At 44.1% G+C, this 17,116-nt stretch overlaps 2 protein-coding genes across 7 annotated transcripts in view; one reads left to right on the top strand and one right to left on the bottom strand.

Moving 5' to 3' along the window:
• The window catches only part of CIMAP1D (CIMAP1 family member D), a 32,593-nt gene extending 18,035 nt beyond the window's left edge, over positions 1-14,558 (bottom strand). For 2 of the 5 annotated variants that reach the window (XR_011362164.1, XM_069962374.1), the window contains exons 1-2: positions 13,849-14,557; positions 11,766-11,874 (exon numbers count right to left, since the gene is read on the bottom strand). The gene's annotated coding sequence lies outside the window, so the exon portion shown is untranslated. Of the gene's footprint in view, positions 1-11,733; positions 11,875-13,848 lie in introns of all 5 variants that reach the window. The other 3 variants (XR_011362165.1, XR_011362166.1, XR_011362167.1) reach the window with 3 other exon arrangements.
• The window catches only part of LOC138785906 (hippocampus abundant transcript 1 protein-like), a 131,690-nt gene that overhangs the window by 73,619 nt on the left and 40,955 nt on the right, over positions 1-17,116 (top strand). The window contains exon 1 of one of the 2 annotated variants that reach the window (XM_069962372.1): positions 14,247-14,482. The exons of the other annotated variant lie outside the window; for it this stretch is intronic. Within the exon in view, the coding sequence (XP_069818473.1) occupies positions 14,399-14,482 (84 nt within the window). The 5' untranslated portion in view covers positions 14,247-14,398. Of the gene's footprint in view, positions 1-14,246; positions 14,483-17,116 lie in introns of those variants that run through there. 2 annotated transcript variants of the gene reach the window in all.

Raw genomic sequence — 17,116 nt, forward strand, 5'->3', positions numbered from 1 at the left:
GTAGTGATAACTCAGTGATGTTTTAAATTATAGTGGTTATTCTGTGATTGTTTGTGATATATTCCTCTTTATATTTGTGGTATACTTAAATTGATACACGTAGTAGTTTAAAAAACACAATATTTGCGCAAAAATTAGAAAAATTTACATTTCTTTATATTCAAAATTCTCATTTTAAAATTTTTTTGGCACGAATTAAAAACACAATTTAGCAGCTGTTTTTCATCATTTTTTGGGTACGCCATTCACTATATGTTACATATGACATATCATTATTCGTCAGGTCGGTACGATTACAGTGATATCCATTTTATATAGCTTTTGCTATAGTTTATGCCATTTATACTATAAATACTGTTTGTGTCCTGCATATTATAAGAGCAGTAATATTTTTATTTTTTCGCCAATGGAGTTATGTGAGGGCTTTTTTGCGGCATAAGCTAATGTTTTTAGTGGTACACCTATTGGGTAACGTTTAGATAGATTTTTTTCTATATTTTTTAGGGGGTGGGATTAACAAAAAATTTTAATTTTGGTTACAGCTGACAGCTCATTCAAACGATCAGACCCCTGCTTCAGTGCAGGGGCCTGATCGTTATACCATAGCAGCCCAGATGCTCTGGGCAGCGTCTGGGTTGCTTGCACGGCTCCGGGGGGGGGGGATGGGGGGTTGAGAGGGAGCGGATCTCCCTCGGGATGCCCCATAGACATTGCGGTCCCACGGACCTTGGTGCCAATGGGGTTAACTTTCCAAGGGGGAGCTCGGCTCCCCTCCGGGCAGAGGCAGCAGGGGGAGCCGGTGTAACACAGCCTCCTCCTGCTGCCAGATCACCGTTAGTTAGTGAGTGCCGCGAGTGGCCGCCGGGGGGTGCGGGGGTGCCGCGAGTGGCCGCGGGGGGGGGGGGGGGTGCGGGGGTGCCGCGGGGGGGGGGGGGGTGCGGGGGCGCCGCGAGTGGCCGCCGGGGGTACCTGCAGACAAGGACGAAGAGGCAGCAGGAGGCCGGGGCAGAGGCGGTAGGTGAGTGGAGCTCCGGACGCTTTCCTGATGTGCATCAGGAAAGCGTCCGGGGCCCGGGCGCTCCCATAGACTCCTATGGGGGCGTCCGGCCCGGATTTCCGGACGAAAATAGGACCGGTTCTAAAAAATCCGGTCCTATTTTCCGGAACGGACACCCTTCCGGAAAATTCCGGAAGGGTGTCCGTGTCCAATGAAAGTCTATGCGTCCGGAAATCCGTCTGGATTTCCTGATAGGAAATCCGGGTGGTTTTTCCGGACGTGTGAAGGGGGCCTCAGGACAGAGCCTGAAATGGCCTTAAGGACAGAGACAAATTTTATGAATTTGACCAGTGTCACTTTATTCATTAATAACTTTGGGATGCTTTTACCTATCTGGCTGATTCTGAGATTGTTTTCTCGTGACATATTGTACTTTACATTTCTGGTAAATTGGAGTCGATACTTATAATAAATTTTTATGAAAAAAAAACAAAATAACGTGAAAAATTGTGAAAAAATGCATTTTTTGCTTATACAGAAAATGGTTATGCCACATAAATTATATATTAAATAGCATTAGCAACATGTCTACTTTATATTTGCAACATTTATTAAACTTTCTCTCATTTTTTTTAGACAATAGGAAGCTTAAAACATAAGCGGCAAATTTTCTGTAAAATTTAAAAATCAGATATTTTTAGGGACCTGTTTAGGTTAAAGCACCCCATTTCAGAAACTGCACCCCCCCCACACTCTGCAAAAGCACATCCAGGAAGTGTTTTAACCCTTTAGGGGAGTCACAGATAAAAGCTAAGTGTGTAAGAAATTAGAAAATTTTAATTTTCTGTGCAGAGATTTTATTGTAATCCAATATTTTTCATAATTATAAACCTATTACCAGAGAAATGCACCCCAATAATTATTGCCCCGTTTCTGCAGTTTATAGAAATACCCCATATGTGGCCCTATTGCGCTATTTGACACAACCACAAGCCTCAGATACAAAGGAGCGCCTAGTGAATTTCAACGCCTCTGTTATACCTGGTCATTTTTGACTGTACCACTTCAGGTTGGCAGAGGCTCTAGGTGCCAAAACATAAAAAACACCCCTAAAGTGACACCATTTAGAAAACTACACCCCTCAAGGAATGTAACAAGGGGTGCGGTGAGCATTTAGACCCCACAGGTGCTTCGCAGATTTTCCGAACAATATGGCGTGAAAAAAGAAAAAATTATTTTTTACACTAAAACGTTCTAGCCTTCAATTTTTCATTTTCACAAAGGGATAAAAGGAAAAAAAAAACACAAAATGTGTAGCGCAGTTTCTCCCGAGTACAGAAATACCCCACATGTGGACATAAAGTGCCAAACGGGCGCAGCACGAGCCTCCAAAGGGAAGGAGCGCCAATTGGCTTTTGGAAGCTGGATTTCACAGGAATGGATTTTAAGGGCCATGTCGCATTTACAAAGCCCTTGTGCTGCCAAAACACTGGACACCCCCCACAAGTGACATTCTGGAAACTACACCCCTCAAGTAATCTAACAAGGGGGGCAGTGAGCATATGGACCCCACTGGTGACAGGCACAAATGTGGAATAACGTGACGTGAAAGTGAAAATTTTCATTTTTTCACTTTCATGGCACAAATGTGCCCGTCATCAAAAGGTCCATATCCTCACTGCACCCCTTGTTAGATTCCTTGAGGGGTGTAGTTTCTAGAATGGGGTCTCTTGTGGGGGGTTTACAGTGTTTTACATTCTAGCCAAATCCAACCTCCAAAATCCAAATGGCGCTCCTTCCCTTGTGCTTTATGTCCACATGTGGGGTATTTACGGACTCGGGGGAAATTGCTCTACACATTTTTTTTTCTCTTTTAACCCCTTCTGAAAATGATAAATTCAAGGCTAGACCAACATTATAGTGTAAAAAATGTAATATTTCATTTTCACGCCACATCGTTCCACATTTGTGCCCGTCACCAGTGGGGTCCATATGCTCACTACACCCCTTGTTACATTCCCTGAGGGGTGTAGTTTCCATAATGGGGTCACTTGTGTGGGGTTTCAACTTTCTTGGCAACACAGGGGCCTTTTGAGTGCAACATGGCCCCTCGAAATCCATTCCAGCCAAATCCAGCCTCCAAAAGCCAAATGGCGCTCCTTCCCTTTGGAGGCTTACCCTGCACCCGCATGGCGCTTTATGTCCACATGTGGGGTATTTCCGTACTCAGGGGAAATTGCTCTACACATTTAGTGTTTTTTTTTTATCTTTTAACCCCTTGTGAAAATGAAAAAATCAAGACAAGATCAATGATTTAGAGTAAAAATTAACAAAAAAATTACACTAAATGTTGGTCTAGCTTTGATTTTTTCCATTTCCACAAGGGGTTAAAAAAAGAAAATAAATGCAAAACGTGTAGGGTAATTTCCCCTAAGTACGAAAATACCCGACATGTGGACATAATGTGCCATATGGGCACAGGGCAAGCCACCAAAGGGACAGAGCGCCATTTAGAGGCGGGAATGGAGGATGGAGGCCATGTCGCAATTACAAAGCTCCTGTGCTACCATGACAGTAGAAACCCGCCACAAATGACCCCATTCTGGAAACTACACCCCATAAGGAATCTAACAAGGGGTGCAGTGAGGATATGGACCCCACTGGTGACGGGCACATATGTAGAACATGTGGAGTGAAAATTTTAAAAAAAATTTTTTTCATTTTCACGGCACAAATGTGCCCGTCACCAGGGGGCCATATCCCCGATGCCCCCCTTGTTAGATTCCTTATGGGGTGTAGTTTCCAGAATGGGGTCACTTGTGGGGGGTTTCTACTGTCCTGGCCGCACAGAGGCTTTGTAATTGCAACATGGCATCCTCTAATGGGAATGGCGGCCATACCTATTTAGCTGGGGAAAAGGGACAATTATTAATTTATTTGGGGGGATTAGGTGCCAGTGGCACCGTGACCACCATTACTTTTTACAGTAATGGCGGTCGGTGCCGTCCTCGGACAGCACCGACCGCCATTTTTTCTGGGTCATCGGGTAACCGATGACCCGGAAAGTTGCAGATCGCCGCTATTGGCTGATCTGAATTGATCAGCCAATAGCGGCGATCGTCAGCACGGGGGGTGTTAATCACCCCCGTGCCGAGAACCTAAGATGACCTGCTATGATTTATAGCAGGCCATCTTCCCCGATCGCTGTGTGTGAACGGGGAAACCGCGGGCGTACATTAACGTCGTGTTGCGTTAAAGCCCAGGCAACAGGGACGTAAATGTACGCCCAATGTCGTTAAGGGGTTAAAGGAAAAGTCCGGCAAAATTTTTTATTAAAGTGGTGATGTCACGACCCGACTCCCAGAGCTGTGCGGGCTGTGGCTACTGGAGAGGATGATGGCAGGGGGGTGCTCAGTGTCCCTCCAGTGCCCTGTGTCCCTCAGTGTCCCCCTGCCATCATCCTCTCCAGCAGCCACAGCCTGCACAGCTCTGGGAGTCGGGTTGTGACATCACCATTTTATCCAGGAAGTGAAGTCTTGATGTAGTAGTAAGTGCAGGGAAAAAAAGCTTTTTATAAGCATTTCCCATAATAACTGTATATTAGTCATTTTTATAACTTTTGGGGGGCAGTACAATACTTTAATAAAAATTTTCGACGAACTTCTCCTTTAACCCTTTAAGGACATGGCCCATTTTCGTTTTTACGTTTTCGGTTTTTCCTCCTTGTGTTTAAAAGGTCATAGCACTTGCATTTTTCCACCTAGAAACCCACATGACCCCTTATTTTTTGCGTCACTAATTGTACTTTGCAATTACAGGCTGAATTTTTGCATAAAGTACACTGCGAAACCAGAAAAAAATTCGAAGTGTGGTGAAATTGAAAAAAAAAACGCATTTCTTTTATTTGGGGGAAATGTGTTTTTACGCCATTCACCCTGGGGTAAAACTGACTTGTTATGCATGTTCCTCAAGTCGTTACGATTAAAACGATATATAACATGTATAACTTATATTGTATCTGATGGCCTGTAAAAAATTCAAACCGTTGTTAACCAATATACGTTCCTTAAAATCGCTCCATTCCCAGGCTTATAGCGCTTTTATCCTTTGGTCTATGGGGCTGTGCGAGGTGTCATTTTTTGCACCATGATTTGATCTTTCTATCGGTACCTTGATTGCCCATATACGTCTTTTTGATCGCTTTTTATTAAATTTTTTCTGGATTTGATGCGACCAAAAATGCGCAATTTTGCACTTTGGGATTTTTTTGCGCTGACGCCGTTTACCGTACGAGATCAGGAATGTGATTAATTAATAGTTCGGGCGATTACGCACGCGGCGATAGCAAACATGTTTATTTATTTATTTATTTGTTTACTTTTATTTAAAACCTGGGAAAAGGGGGGTGATTCAGACTTTTATTAGGGGAGGGGGCTTTTTACTATTAACAACACTTTTTTTTTTTTTTTTACACATATACTAGAAGCCCCCCTGGGGGACTTCTAGTATATACACTTGGATCTCTCATTGAGATCTCTGCAGCATAGATATGCTGCAGAGATCCATGAGCTCGGCACTCGTTTGCTTTCGGCTGCTGCAGCCCAAAACTAACGAGTGCCGAGCCGAGGACGGCGCCATCTTGGACGCGTCCCCGGCCGGCATCAGTAACGGAGATCGCTCCTCCGGGACAAGGTCCCGGAGGAGCGATCTCCCCCACTAGACACCAGGGAAACGTTGCCTCCGGTAATCGGAGGCAGCTGTCAACTTTGACAGCTGCCTCCGATTAGCTAATTAGCGAGCACGGCGATCAGACCGTGCCCGCTAATAGCGGCGGTCCCGGGCTACACGCGGCACCCGGGATCGCGGGACTTCAAAGCGGGGCCGCCGCGCGGCCCCGCTTTGAAGTGCAAGTGAGGACATAGGACGTACCGGTACGTCCTATGTCCTTAAGAGGTTAAAGAAAAATGGGCTGCATGGTCCAGTTGCCAAAAGAAAGCCACAAAGTATCTCACCTATAATACATTAAACACCACAGAGAAAAGCCTCAAACTTCCGGAACAAAGTATTTTGGAGTGATACCAAAACCAAACTTTTTGCTGACAAGGCCTATGACGAAAGGATAACCATTCCTACTGTAAAGCACGGGGGTGGATCGCTGATGTTTTGGTTATGTGTGAGCTACAAATGCACAGGAAACTTGGTCAAAGTTTGAGGAAAGATGAATGCAGCATGTTGTCAGAAAATACTAGAAGCAAATTTGCACTCATTAGCCCGGAAGCTGCACATGAGACGTACTGGGACGTTCCAGCATGACAACAATCTAAAACACCATGCCAAGTAGACCTGTTATTGGCTACAGCAGAACAAAGTGAAGGTTCTGGAGTGGCCATTTCAGTCTCCTGACCTCAATATCATTGAACCACTCTGGGAAAATCTCAAGTGCGCAGTTCATGCAAGACAGCCCAGAAATTTACAGAAACTCAAGGCTTTTTGCCAAGAAGAATGGGCAGCTTTACCATCTGAGAAAATAAAGAGCGTCATCCACAACTACCAAAATAGACTTCAAGCGGCCACTTATGTTAGAGGGGGCAATACATGGTATTAAGAACTGGGGTATGTAAACTTTTGATCAGGGTCATATGGATGTTTTTGGTTATGATTTAAAAAGAGAAAATTCAGTATTTTATCAATAAATGGCTTCACCCAACCACTAACCATGAGCGGAAAAAATATTAATAAGTAATTAGTAAGGCGGTGGATGAATCGTAGACCAACTGAAGGTCTTCTTTATTTGAATATCTCCCTGAACATATTTTTCTGTCGGCTGTTTTTTTTTGTTTGTTTGTTTGTTTTGGGGGGGGGGGTGCATTTTAATGTGATTTTGGGATGTAAAGAATGAAAAAACTTAAAGAAAGATTTTTAAAAAAATTAGCTTAAAAAAAGTTTTTCTGTTATCATTCATATTCTCCAGAAAAACCAAAAATTCTGCCAGGGTATGTAAAGTTGTCAGCACAAATGTATGTCCATTGTGTTGAAGCAATAGTGAATGAATCCAGGAACTCACTGTCCTTTGTTCTCTGTGAAGTTTATTGCATACACATAATGCTGCGCGCATTCCAACCTACATCGCTCTTTTTCAACAGCTTTTGAATCAATGGTCAAGGGCATATTTAAATTACATCATTTGGCGCCAAACAGTGACGTCACTAGTCCCATAACCCTAGTGATGGACATAAACAAAACAAGATCATGTGACTAGATACTAGTACAATCATTTAAATTAATGTAACAGAGTATGGAGGCAGCGAATGGGTTACATAGTATAGTGCTAAGCTGTGGCAAAAGGCTTCAAATTTCCATAACAACTGATATCACCAACACTCCAAGGCAGTTTTACCTCTTCGATAATTTGAAAGTGCAACTGTGAGATCTAATGTTTATGTGAATGGAGATGAAACGGTATAGGTAACAATAAACTCTGACATCTAATTGATGATTTGTGCTGTACAATGCAATCTCTTATTTTTAGTATTGCTTTTCCCAATGCACATTAAAGTGTACCTATCATCTTGCCCGCGTTGCAGGATACGCTTTTAAAAGCGTAGGCCGGTCATGTTAACTGCTGTAAGCTCCATAGACTGCACTGTAAGTGTATTACAATGCAGTCTATGGAGCTTCTGCCATTTCCCTAGACGGGTCATGTTAGGAGTGGACTACGGACCTGTCGGCATTTTGAAAGGTATCCTGACACGCAGGCAAGATGATAGGTACACTTTAAACCCCAAGGGCACTTCAGACACTACATCACATTCCTACTGTCACATGTGTGATATCCTGTAGTGTCCAACAAATGAACATGGACCTGGTCATAAGTCATGGTAAATTTGAGCTCTTCCCACACTCCATTCAAGTTAGCTTGAAACTTCAAAAGGGAGTCCAGTCCCATATACAAATCAGGTCATCGATGAAACAATGCCAAAATATTGCATGGTGCTGAAAACGAACCTCTCCTCAAATGATGCCATGTACCTATTTGCATAAGGAGGGGCCACACTGGACCCCATCATCAAACCCCATTGCTGGACATAATAAGAGTCGCCAAATAAAAAGTAATTTTCTTGTGAAACAAAATTCAATAAATCAAGAAAAAATTCACATTGCATTTTCGTGGACGCTCGACGTGTAGAGCCAGCTGTCTTCTGATCTTGGTCCCAATTAACCCAGTTTTTCAAAAAGTCACCAAAAGTGTGCAACAGTAGACCAAAAGTGTCCAACAAAAATCATCTTGTCTGTTTCGTTAACAGAGTCAGCACTTTCTCCAAGACAATAGAGAAAGGGCTGAGAACTGAATTAGTTAAACAATTGACTGTCCAGATGGATTGTCCAACCGTTTATGTACTTTTGGCAAATTGTACATCACAGCTATAATAGGTGTTTTATTAACCCCTTCAAGACCGAGTCCATTGATGAACGGATGTCCGGGTCAAATTACAGGAAAAGTCCGGTGAAAATTGAATTCCTTAAAGCGATTGTGTACCCACAGTCTTCCCCACCAAACCGTTTGCACCATCAGATAGCTGCTTTTAATCCAAGATCTTTCCTGAGGTCCGTTCGGCAGGTGATACAGTTATAAACTTTCAGTCCTGTGTCAAGTTGGTGTGGCCTAGAGTACCGATGCCCTAGGCCTGCACTGCCTCTTCATGCCTCCTCCCTGCCCTCTTCACCATTAGAAAAGCCCCTAGAAGGATTTTTTCCTAATCATCACTTGTCTGAACACTGCACATGGGCTGGATCGTTAAGGCTCCTGTGTTCAGACAAAGGATGACGGTACAGTGTCACTTTAACGAACTGGGTCTTAGGAATCAGAGTTCGTATAACCCTCCAAAGACTGGTCATGCTACCTAAACTTTGTAAATTTGGTCCAGTCAGTCATAAGTGGCCAAATTAAGGAAAAACTATTAGAGGGGTTTAGATCACGTACAGTGATTTTACTAAAGATGATTTTGGTGCCCTCAGTTCTCTCCTGAATGAAAAGAGATGTATAGTAAAAACCCGTCGAAAAAGGAGGTTCATTTGTCATTATGGACGTTGAAATGTACATACGTGGGGTGCATTGGCAGTTGTCTGATGTTAATACTTATAAACATACTTCACATGATCCATTGAATAATGTCTGTAAGAAAATACAAGAAGTGGTCAAAACATATACTGAAGCAGGTATTCTTTATACCAGTGCTTCTCAAACTTTTTCTACTGGAGCCTCACCCAACAGACCAAGGCAATGCCTGGGCCTCACTATCTGTGGTAAAAGTCCATTTAAAAGCTGAAAATAATGCTAGGGCTAGCTTTCATCCATCTCCCAAGCTCTTTATACTAATATATTAAGTACAAAATAAATTAATAATGTTGCTAAAATTGAGATTTCTGCAAACAGCAAAAGGACTGTGCAGATCATAGTTACTTTGTGAAAACTGCCTCCCCAGCTGGGCCTCACCAACAACTGGGGGGCGCCTCACACTTTGAGAAGCACTGCTTTATACAACCATGGCAGGTTACCTCATTACCCTATTATAGCTGTGATGTACATTTTGCCGAAAGTACATAAACGGTTGGACAATCCACCTGGGCATTCAATTGTTGCTTTAACTAATTCAGTTCTCAGCCCTCTCTCCATTGTCTTGGATAAAGCTGACTCCGTTAATGAAACAGATAAGATCATTTTTGTTGGACACCGGTGACTTTTTGAAAAACTGGGTAAATTGGAAACAATGTCAAAAGACAGCTGGCTCGTGACCATTGACGTGGAGAGTCTCTACACGTCTATCCTCCACGAAAAAAGGCATTGGGGCAGTTAGGGACTTACTCTTTCAGACCAACTGTACCTCTATGGAATGTGAATTTTTTTCTTGATTCATTGAATTTAGTTTTATGTGAGAATTACTTTTTATGACTCTTATTATGTCCAGCAATGGGGTTTGGTGATGTGGTCCAGTGTGGCCGACCCTATGCAAACAGGTACATGGCATCATTTGAGGAGAGGTTTGTTTACACCCACGCAGTTTTTCAACGCCCTGCAATATTTTGGAATTGTTTTATCTATGACGTCATTTGCATATGGGAGAAGCCACTGGACTCCGTTTTTAAGTTCCACACTGACTTGAATGGTGTGTGGGAAGAGCTCAAATTTACCATGACTTATGATCAGGTCCACATTCTTTTCTTGGACACTAGAGTCCTGAAAGGGACTTCCTGAGGAAGCCCGTTTGAGGCAAAACGTACGTAGGGACAGCTGTGACCTCTATAGAAGAATGGGTGAGTGTCCACAGGACTAAACATGTTTTTCTCTTCATATCTTGGTACAATAATGGTTGAATAGAGGTTTACCCAATTAAGTCTATGTTTACAACTATACTGATACTTTACTAGATAATCTTGTGGCACTCAGTATACGTTGCTCCATTCAGTCTATGTGGTCTGTTATAATATATATGCAATTTTATTGGAATTTGGTTGTTTTTAAAAATGTATATACATTTTATTCATAGCTTTTAAACATTGTTTCTATCATGTCATTAATACAATCATGGTAAATAAAATATTTTTGTAAGGATTCAGATTTTATGCCCATAATTTCTTTGTGTATCTGTCAGTGTAAATTGGTATCTTACTCTATGTACTCCTTGGAAGGTGCGAAACGTCACAGTCAGGTTATACTGATATATTATCATTCACATTCTTGATACCTCGCTGATAAGGGTAAATTGGGGCTGACACTTTGGGAACCACTTGATCTCTCTAGGAATTTACTCCATACTTTGATTACCGATGTAATGGATTTATAAAAATAAATTATGATGAATCACATGTGTGGATTTTACAATAATCCCTCATCAAAAGTCATTTTGCATAAATTCTTTGCAAATAAGATAATCATTTATTTTTATTATGTGGTGTGTAGTGGTCCATCCTACCTGTCTGACCCTCTCTGCAGGTGTACAGGAGTCATATCCCTTCGATCAATCTTTACAGTAGGCACAATGCAGTCAGGCAGGCGATGTTCTCATGGAGGGCCGTTTCTATGATCAGGCCACCCGGACCCACGGCATCATCGGCACCCCCGCCCCCCGCGGCAGCCTCCCCCTTTTCTGAGGGCGGTACAACCGTGCCTCCTAATCTCGTGCACCGGAGGTCCCCGGTGTCCAGAGGAGGAGGAGGCAGCCGCTGCAGGAACAGCTGCGTTCGGGTGACTGGGGTAGAGGTGGTAGCGTTGCTGGATCTGTTCAGCGGAATCGGATGTCTGCACTGCGCCCCCTCTATCCTGCTGTACATCTCCAGCAACTGCAGCAACGCTACCACCTCTGCCCCAGTCACCCAAACGCAGCTGTCCCTGCAGCGGCTGCCTCCTCCAGACACCGGGGACCTCCAGTGCACGAGAACAGGCGGGGAGCCTGTGTTCTCAGGGTGAGGATGGGGATGCCAGGTGTATGCCCAGGCCGGTCCCTCTGCCCCAGTCCCCTTCCCTGCTCTTTCTCTGCCCCAGCCTGCTCCAGTGCCCCCCCTCCTCTGCCCCAGCCTGCTCCAGTCCCCCCCCCAGCTAAATAAAGACCAAGAATTGCACCTTGTGGTCTTATGCCTCTCACCCTGGAGCACCTTGTGGTCTTATGCCTCTCACCCTGGAGCACCTTGTGGTCTTATGCCTCTCACCCTGGAGCACCTTGTGGCTTTATGCCTCTCACCTTGGATCACCTTGTGGTCTTGTGCCTCTCACCTTGGAGCACCTTGTGGTCTTATGCCTTTCCCCTTGAAGCACCTTGTGGTCTTATGCCATCTCCTGCGCCAATGGTCACTCTGTCATTTTGGATTCTCTGTGGCACAAACTTTCAAAAGCAGGAAAGGCTTAATGTGTCATTATTGTTATTACTTCGAACACTAAATCAACAGTAGATGTGAACCAATTAGAGATGAGCGAACCGGGTTCGGGTTTGAGTCGATCCGAACCCGAACGTTTAGCAGCCACCACTAATCAAATGCCGAAAGTTCGGGTTCGGATCGACTCGAGCATGCTCGAGGTTCGCTCATCTCTAGAACTAATGCAAGTGTGCAGGGTTTTGTTTATCATGGAAAACATGGCACTTCCTGTTTTCTGATATTTTTCCCAAAGAGACTAAACACAGAAAGCCCCATGTTTCCCAGGTCATCTGCGCTCACAGAGAAGGCAGTCATGTGATGGATGGACACATTGACACGTGTGTCTCTGTACTGCCCGGACTTCATGTGTGTAGTCACTCAACCAACACAAGACTAGAAATCTTCCTTCAGGAGACTGGACCTGGATTTCTGGCAAGTTCAGCTTTGTTTTACAGCATGATAACAACAAAAACAGTAATGAAAGTAAATTGCAAACTTGGTTTATATCACATCTTTTGTTGATTTTTAGATTTTGAAAGTTAGAACGACAGCGACACTTTAAAATTTTAAATAGAAGTTAGTAAAAAATTTTTTTTTTACTGAAGCAGCCCATAGTACCACTGACAGATGATTTAGAACAGTCATGTCAAACTCTGGCCTGCAAGCCAAATCTGGTCCATGGTGCCATTATTTTTGGCCCGCCACACTTTTTCATTGCTGTGTTAAATCTGGCCCTCCTGACATTGCAGCAGATTATAATATGGGTGGTCTGGATGGCCGCTCAGACCGCCCTTATCATAATCTCTTAGGCCGCAGGCTACTATATAAGAGACTATTTTAGGGACTGGCTTCTACATAAGAGACAATTGGGAGGGCTGGCTACTATATAAGAGACTATGGGAGAGGGCTGGCTACTATGTAAGAGACTATTTGGAGGGCTGGCTACTATATTGGGCACTATTGGGAGGGCTAGCTTCTATAAAGGACACTATTGAAAGGAAGGCTACTATATAAAACACTATTGGGGGCTGGCTACTATATGGGACACTATCGGGGGCTGGTTACTATATGGATTACTATTAGGAGGGCTGGCTACTATATTGGGCACTATTAGGTGTACTAGGTACTATATGGGTCACTATTGAGAGGGCTGGCTATTATATTGGGCACTATTAGGTGTACTAGGTACTATATGGGTCACTATTGAGAGGGCTGGCTATTATATTGGGCACTATTAGGTGTACTAGGTACTATATGGGTCACTATTGAGAGGGCTGGCTATTATATTGGGCACTATTAGGTGTACTAGGTACTATATGGGTCACTATTGAGAGGGCTGGCTATTATATTGGGCACTATTAGGTGTACTAGGTACTATATGGGTCACTATTGAGAGGGCTGGCTATTATATCGGACACTATTAGGTGTACTAGGTACTATATGGGTCACTATTGAGAGGGCTGGCTATTATATTGGGCACTATTAGGTGTACTAGGTACTATATGGGTCACTATTGGGAGGGCTGGCTACTATATTTTGCACTAGGTGTTCTGGCTACTAAATGGGTCACTATTGGGAGGGCTGGCTACTACGTAGGGCTCTAATAGTAGACCTGGCTAGTATGTGGGGCACTATTGGGGGGGGGGGGGGCTACTACATGGGGCACAGTTATGGGATTACCTACTGCTTGAGGGAAATAATGGGTAACTATCATGTGGGGACAATTACTTTAGGATAGGCAGTGTCAGAAATGCCACCTGCACTTTTCAATAAATATCATGGTTGGCCCACGACTTTGTCCAATTTTTTTATTTTGGCCCACTGTGTGTTTGAGTTTGACAGCCCTGCTTTAGTAGGTATAAGTGCCATGAAGTGGCTGCTTACAGCCGTAGTATCCTAGAACACTACCACTCGGGGACCTCCTCAGAATCATCCATACTTACGCACGTTTGTAAAGGATTACGTACACCTGTTACACTGTATGAAATACCTCAGACTCAGTGATTGGCAGGTGTGCCCATATACAGTGTATATTAGGTTAATAGAATACACACAAACAAGAGATCGGCCATTGGGGAAGGCGACCTGTGGAATGGCGCGCGCAGCTGCTCCCAGTCAAACACATAAACATATGGAAGCGAGCGGCACGCCGACCAGCTAGGATGACAGCTTCCACTCATGCCCCTCTCAATATGGCGGCGTTTAGACGCCCTTTATTCCCCTTGCGTCACGGGACTTAGCCAACCAACATGAACGTCGTATGTAAAGGGCGTGAGCCTCATCCAATGGGAACACCCAATGACTTGGCCGCAGCCTGCTATTGGCTCTTGAGTGATCGAAGGGCGGAGTGAGCGCCGGAGGCCGGAAGCTAGTAATGGGGGGGCAGAATGATGCGGAGGGAGCCGCCGTTTCCATGGTAGTATGGCCCGGTGAGCTGTGAGGGCCTGGTACCGGAGCCTTTCCCGTTGTCGGGATGACGGGCCTGAGCTCACCATGACCGGAGAAAAGAAAAAGAAGAAGAGGCTGAATCGCAGCATACTGCTGGCTAAGAAAATTGTTATTAAAGATGGAGGGACGGTGAGTGAGAGCTGGCAGGCTCGCCCATATGCCAACACCTGTACGGCAGGTTGTGAGGCGGCAGGGAATCCCCCTGCGTGTGCTGTAACATATGGCAGCAACTGGTGATGTCACAGAGGTGCACAGCCAGACTGTGTGACGTCATCACTAGAGGAGACGTCTAACGTCATTGTATACCACTGGTGTAGAACTTTTATAGCATGTAGAGCTCCATAGTGCCTGCACCAGCTGTGTTCTCCAGCTCAGTGATGCAGGTGTGACATATGCTGCTATGCCAGCCTGTACTCCAGTACTGAGAAGCTTTGCACTGAGTGGCATGTCATTTGGGGCAGGACATACCAGTTGTACCAAGGGTAAGGTGCCCCCCAGCCTGCCACTCTGGACTGGAATACCATAGAGTAGGGCACCAGTACTTCCCATACAGCAAGCGCTCCTCTAGACTGGTCATTGAAGTCCCCGTAACTCTGAGAAAGAACTAGTGGCATGTACTGGTATCATGCCACCTGCCCCCCTGGCACAGTCTGCCTGCTGCTCCTAGGCCTATGTACAGACAAAGCCAGTGCTCCACTTATTCTTACAACTTTGATGTCAGGCTGTGGGTTGAATGGCGGTGGATACTACATAAGCTACTAGATCTGTGACACTAGATCAATTATGACACATTTTGGCATGAAAAACTCCTGAATATATCTAAGTATTGAGTAGTTGCCTGATAAAAGCCTTGAATTTGTGTGACATCTCCCATATTAGTAACCAGAATCTTCGGAGAGTCCTATTTTTGCTTCACAGTAGTGCTGGGAAACCAGTCCAGTGGGTATTCCCGAGCTGTGTACAAGCTTGTATAAATTGCTGTGTTACACTTGGGAATCGTGATGTATCAGGTGGCAAGGGGTTTAGCTTTCTGACACATTGCCAGGAGTGCCATGCAGAGCAGATATTACCTCTGGACCATGTTACTGTGTGCGCCCTCTTCCCCCCACGTGTCTGGCATTCCATCTTTTCCTATGCAGTTCAGTGTGTTATAGACATGTGTCTACTGCTAGAAAAATCTCCCCTACCACAGATGCTCGCTACATTAGTGCTGCCCAGGAACATCTCTAAGAAGACTACTCCGGAGTGTAACATTTTTTTATTTTATTTTTTTCAATACATTTCTTCAAAGGGACGATAACAGCATGTTAGAAGACTTAACATGCTATTACACGTTAAGGCCATGTTCACATGGCGTAAGAGACCGGCCGTTCCGTGACCCGACTGGGTCATGGAATGGCTGGTGTCAGAAACGATCATAGGATGATCTTAAGTGCCGCTGAATTCGGATGCGGGCGCATCTGTGCACGCCAGCATCCAAATTCTCCATTGTGGCACGCTCCATTGTGGGAACTAACAGGGTTTTCTGCGGCCGCTATTCATTGACATTAAAAACTGACATTTTCTTGCGGATCTAGGGATTCCGGCCGAAGTGTATACCATGTGTATACACTCCGGACGGGATTCCTTAGAAGGCAGTACTATGTAAGTTCCGTAGGAATCACGGCCGTTGTAAGAGCTCCTCAGCACCATTTTACCAAAATCTTACTCTTATCAATATGTAAATAAGGTGGTTTGGCACACTAGGGGCAGGACAGAAATCTGGCCCGCTCCTGTACATGAATATTCATCCATCATGAATAATAATAATAAATAATGAATAATAATGTTCATGAATATTCATCAATATGCAGTGATGAGCATCGGATTGACGTCACTCCAGAGCGCTGCCCTCAATGCAGCGAACTACCTAATTTACATATCAAAGTGATGATTTACTAAAAACGTGGCTGAGGATCAAGGTAAGAAAACTAACTTCATTCTCAGCATCCCTAACCCTATGGGAACATAACAGCAGGCTAGAGTCTTCTAACCTGCTCCTAGTTTCCCTTTAATAAACTTATATTACTTTATAATATAACTTCATTAAAAAGTATAATTTTTTTTATTTATACGTAATTTTACATTAAGTGGCAGCAATAAAGGGGGAAACAAGCCCCTTTGTGAAACTAATGCTTGCTTCGGGAACTGCAGGGCTGTCTAAGACCTGGTCCCTCCACACCTGCTGTGATTCAGCACATTACAACAGCACATAGGGGGAGAGTTATCAAACTGGTGTAAAGTAGAATTGTCTCAGTTGACCCTAGCAACCAATCAGGTTCCACCTTTCATTCCTCACAAATTCTTTGAAAAATGAAAGGTGGAATCTGATTGGTCGCTAGGGGCAACTAAGACAATTCTACTTTACACCAGTTTGATAAATCTCCTTCATGATGCTCCCACAGAACCACAGTTCTTGTTTCTTTACTGTCCTGCCTGTTCTTCTACAGTGAGAGATGTTGCATGTTGGAATTAGAATGTGTGTTTGAGAAAATACCACAATAAACACTTTTGGTACAACTCTTTACAAAGGATGAAATGAAGTACCTTGTAGAGTTCACACAGCCGTCACCTGCATAGATTCCGAAACAAAAACTGCACTGATAAATAGTCAGCAAGCCACTGATAAATAGAACAGCAAGCCACAGGCAAGTCACAAAAATGTTTTGGTTGTGCAATTTCAACGTCACTTGCTGTCGAGCGACATGTGTCCAACCAATCAGA

The sequence above is a fragment of the Dendropsophus ebraccatus genome, chromosome 3 (assembly GCF_027789765.1).
Source record: "Dendropsophus ebraccatus isolate aDenEbr1 chromosome 3, aDenEbr1.pat, whole genome shotgun sequence".
NCBI lineage: Eukaryota > Metazoa > Chordata > Amphibia > Anura > Hylidae > Dendropsophus > Dendropsophus ebraccatus.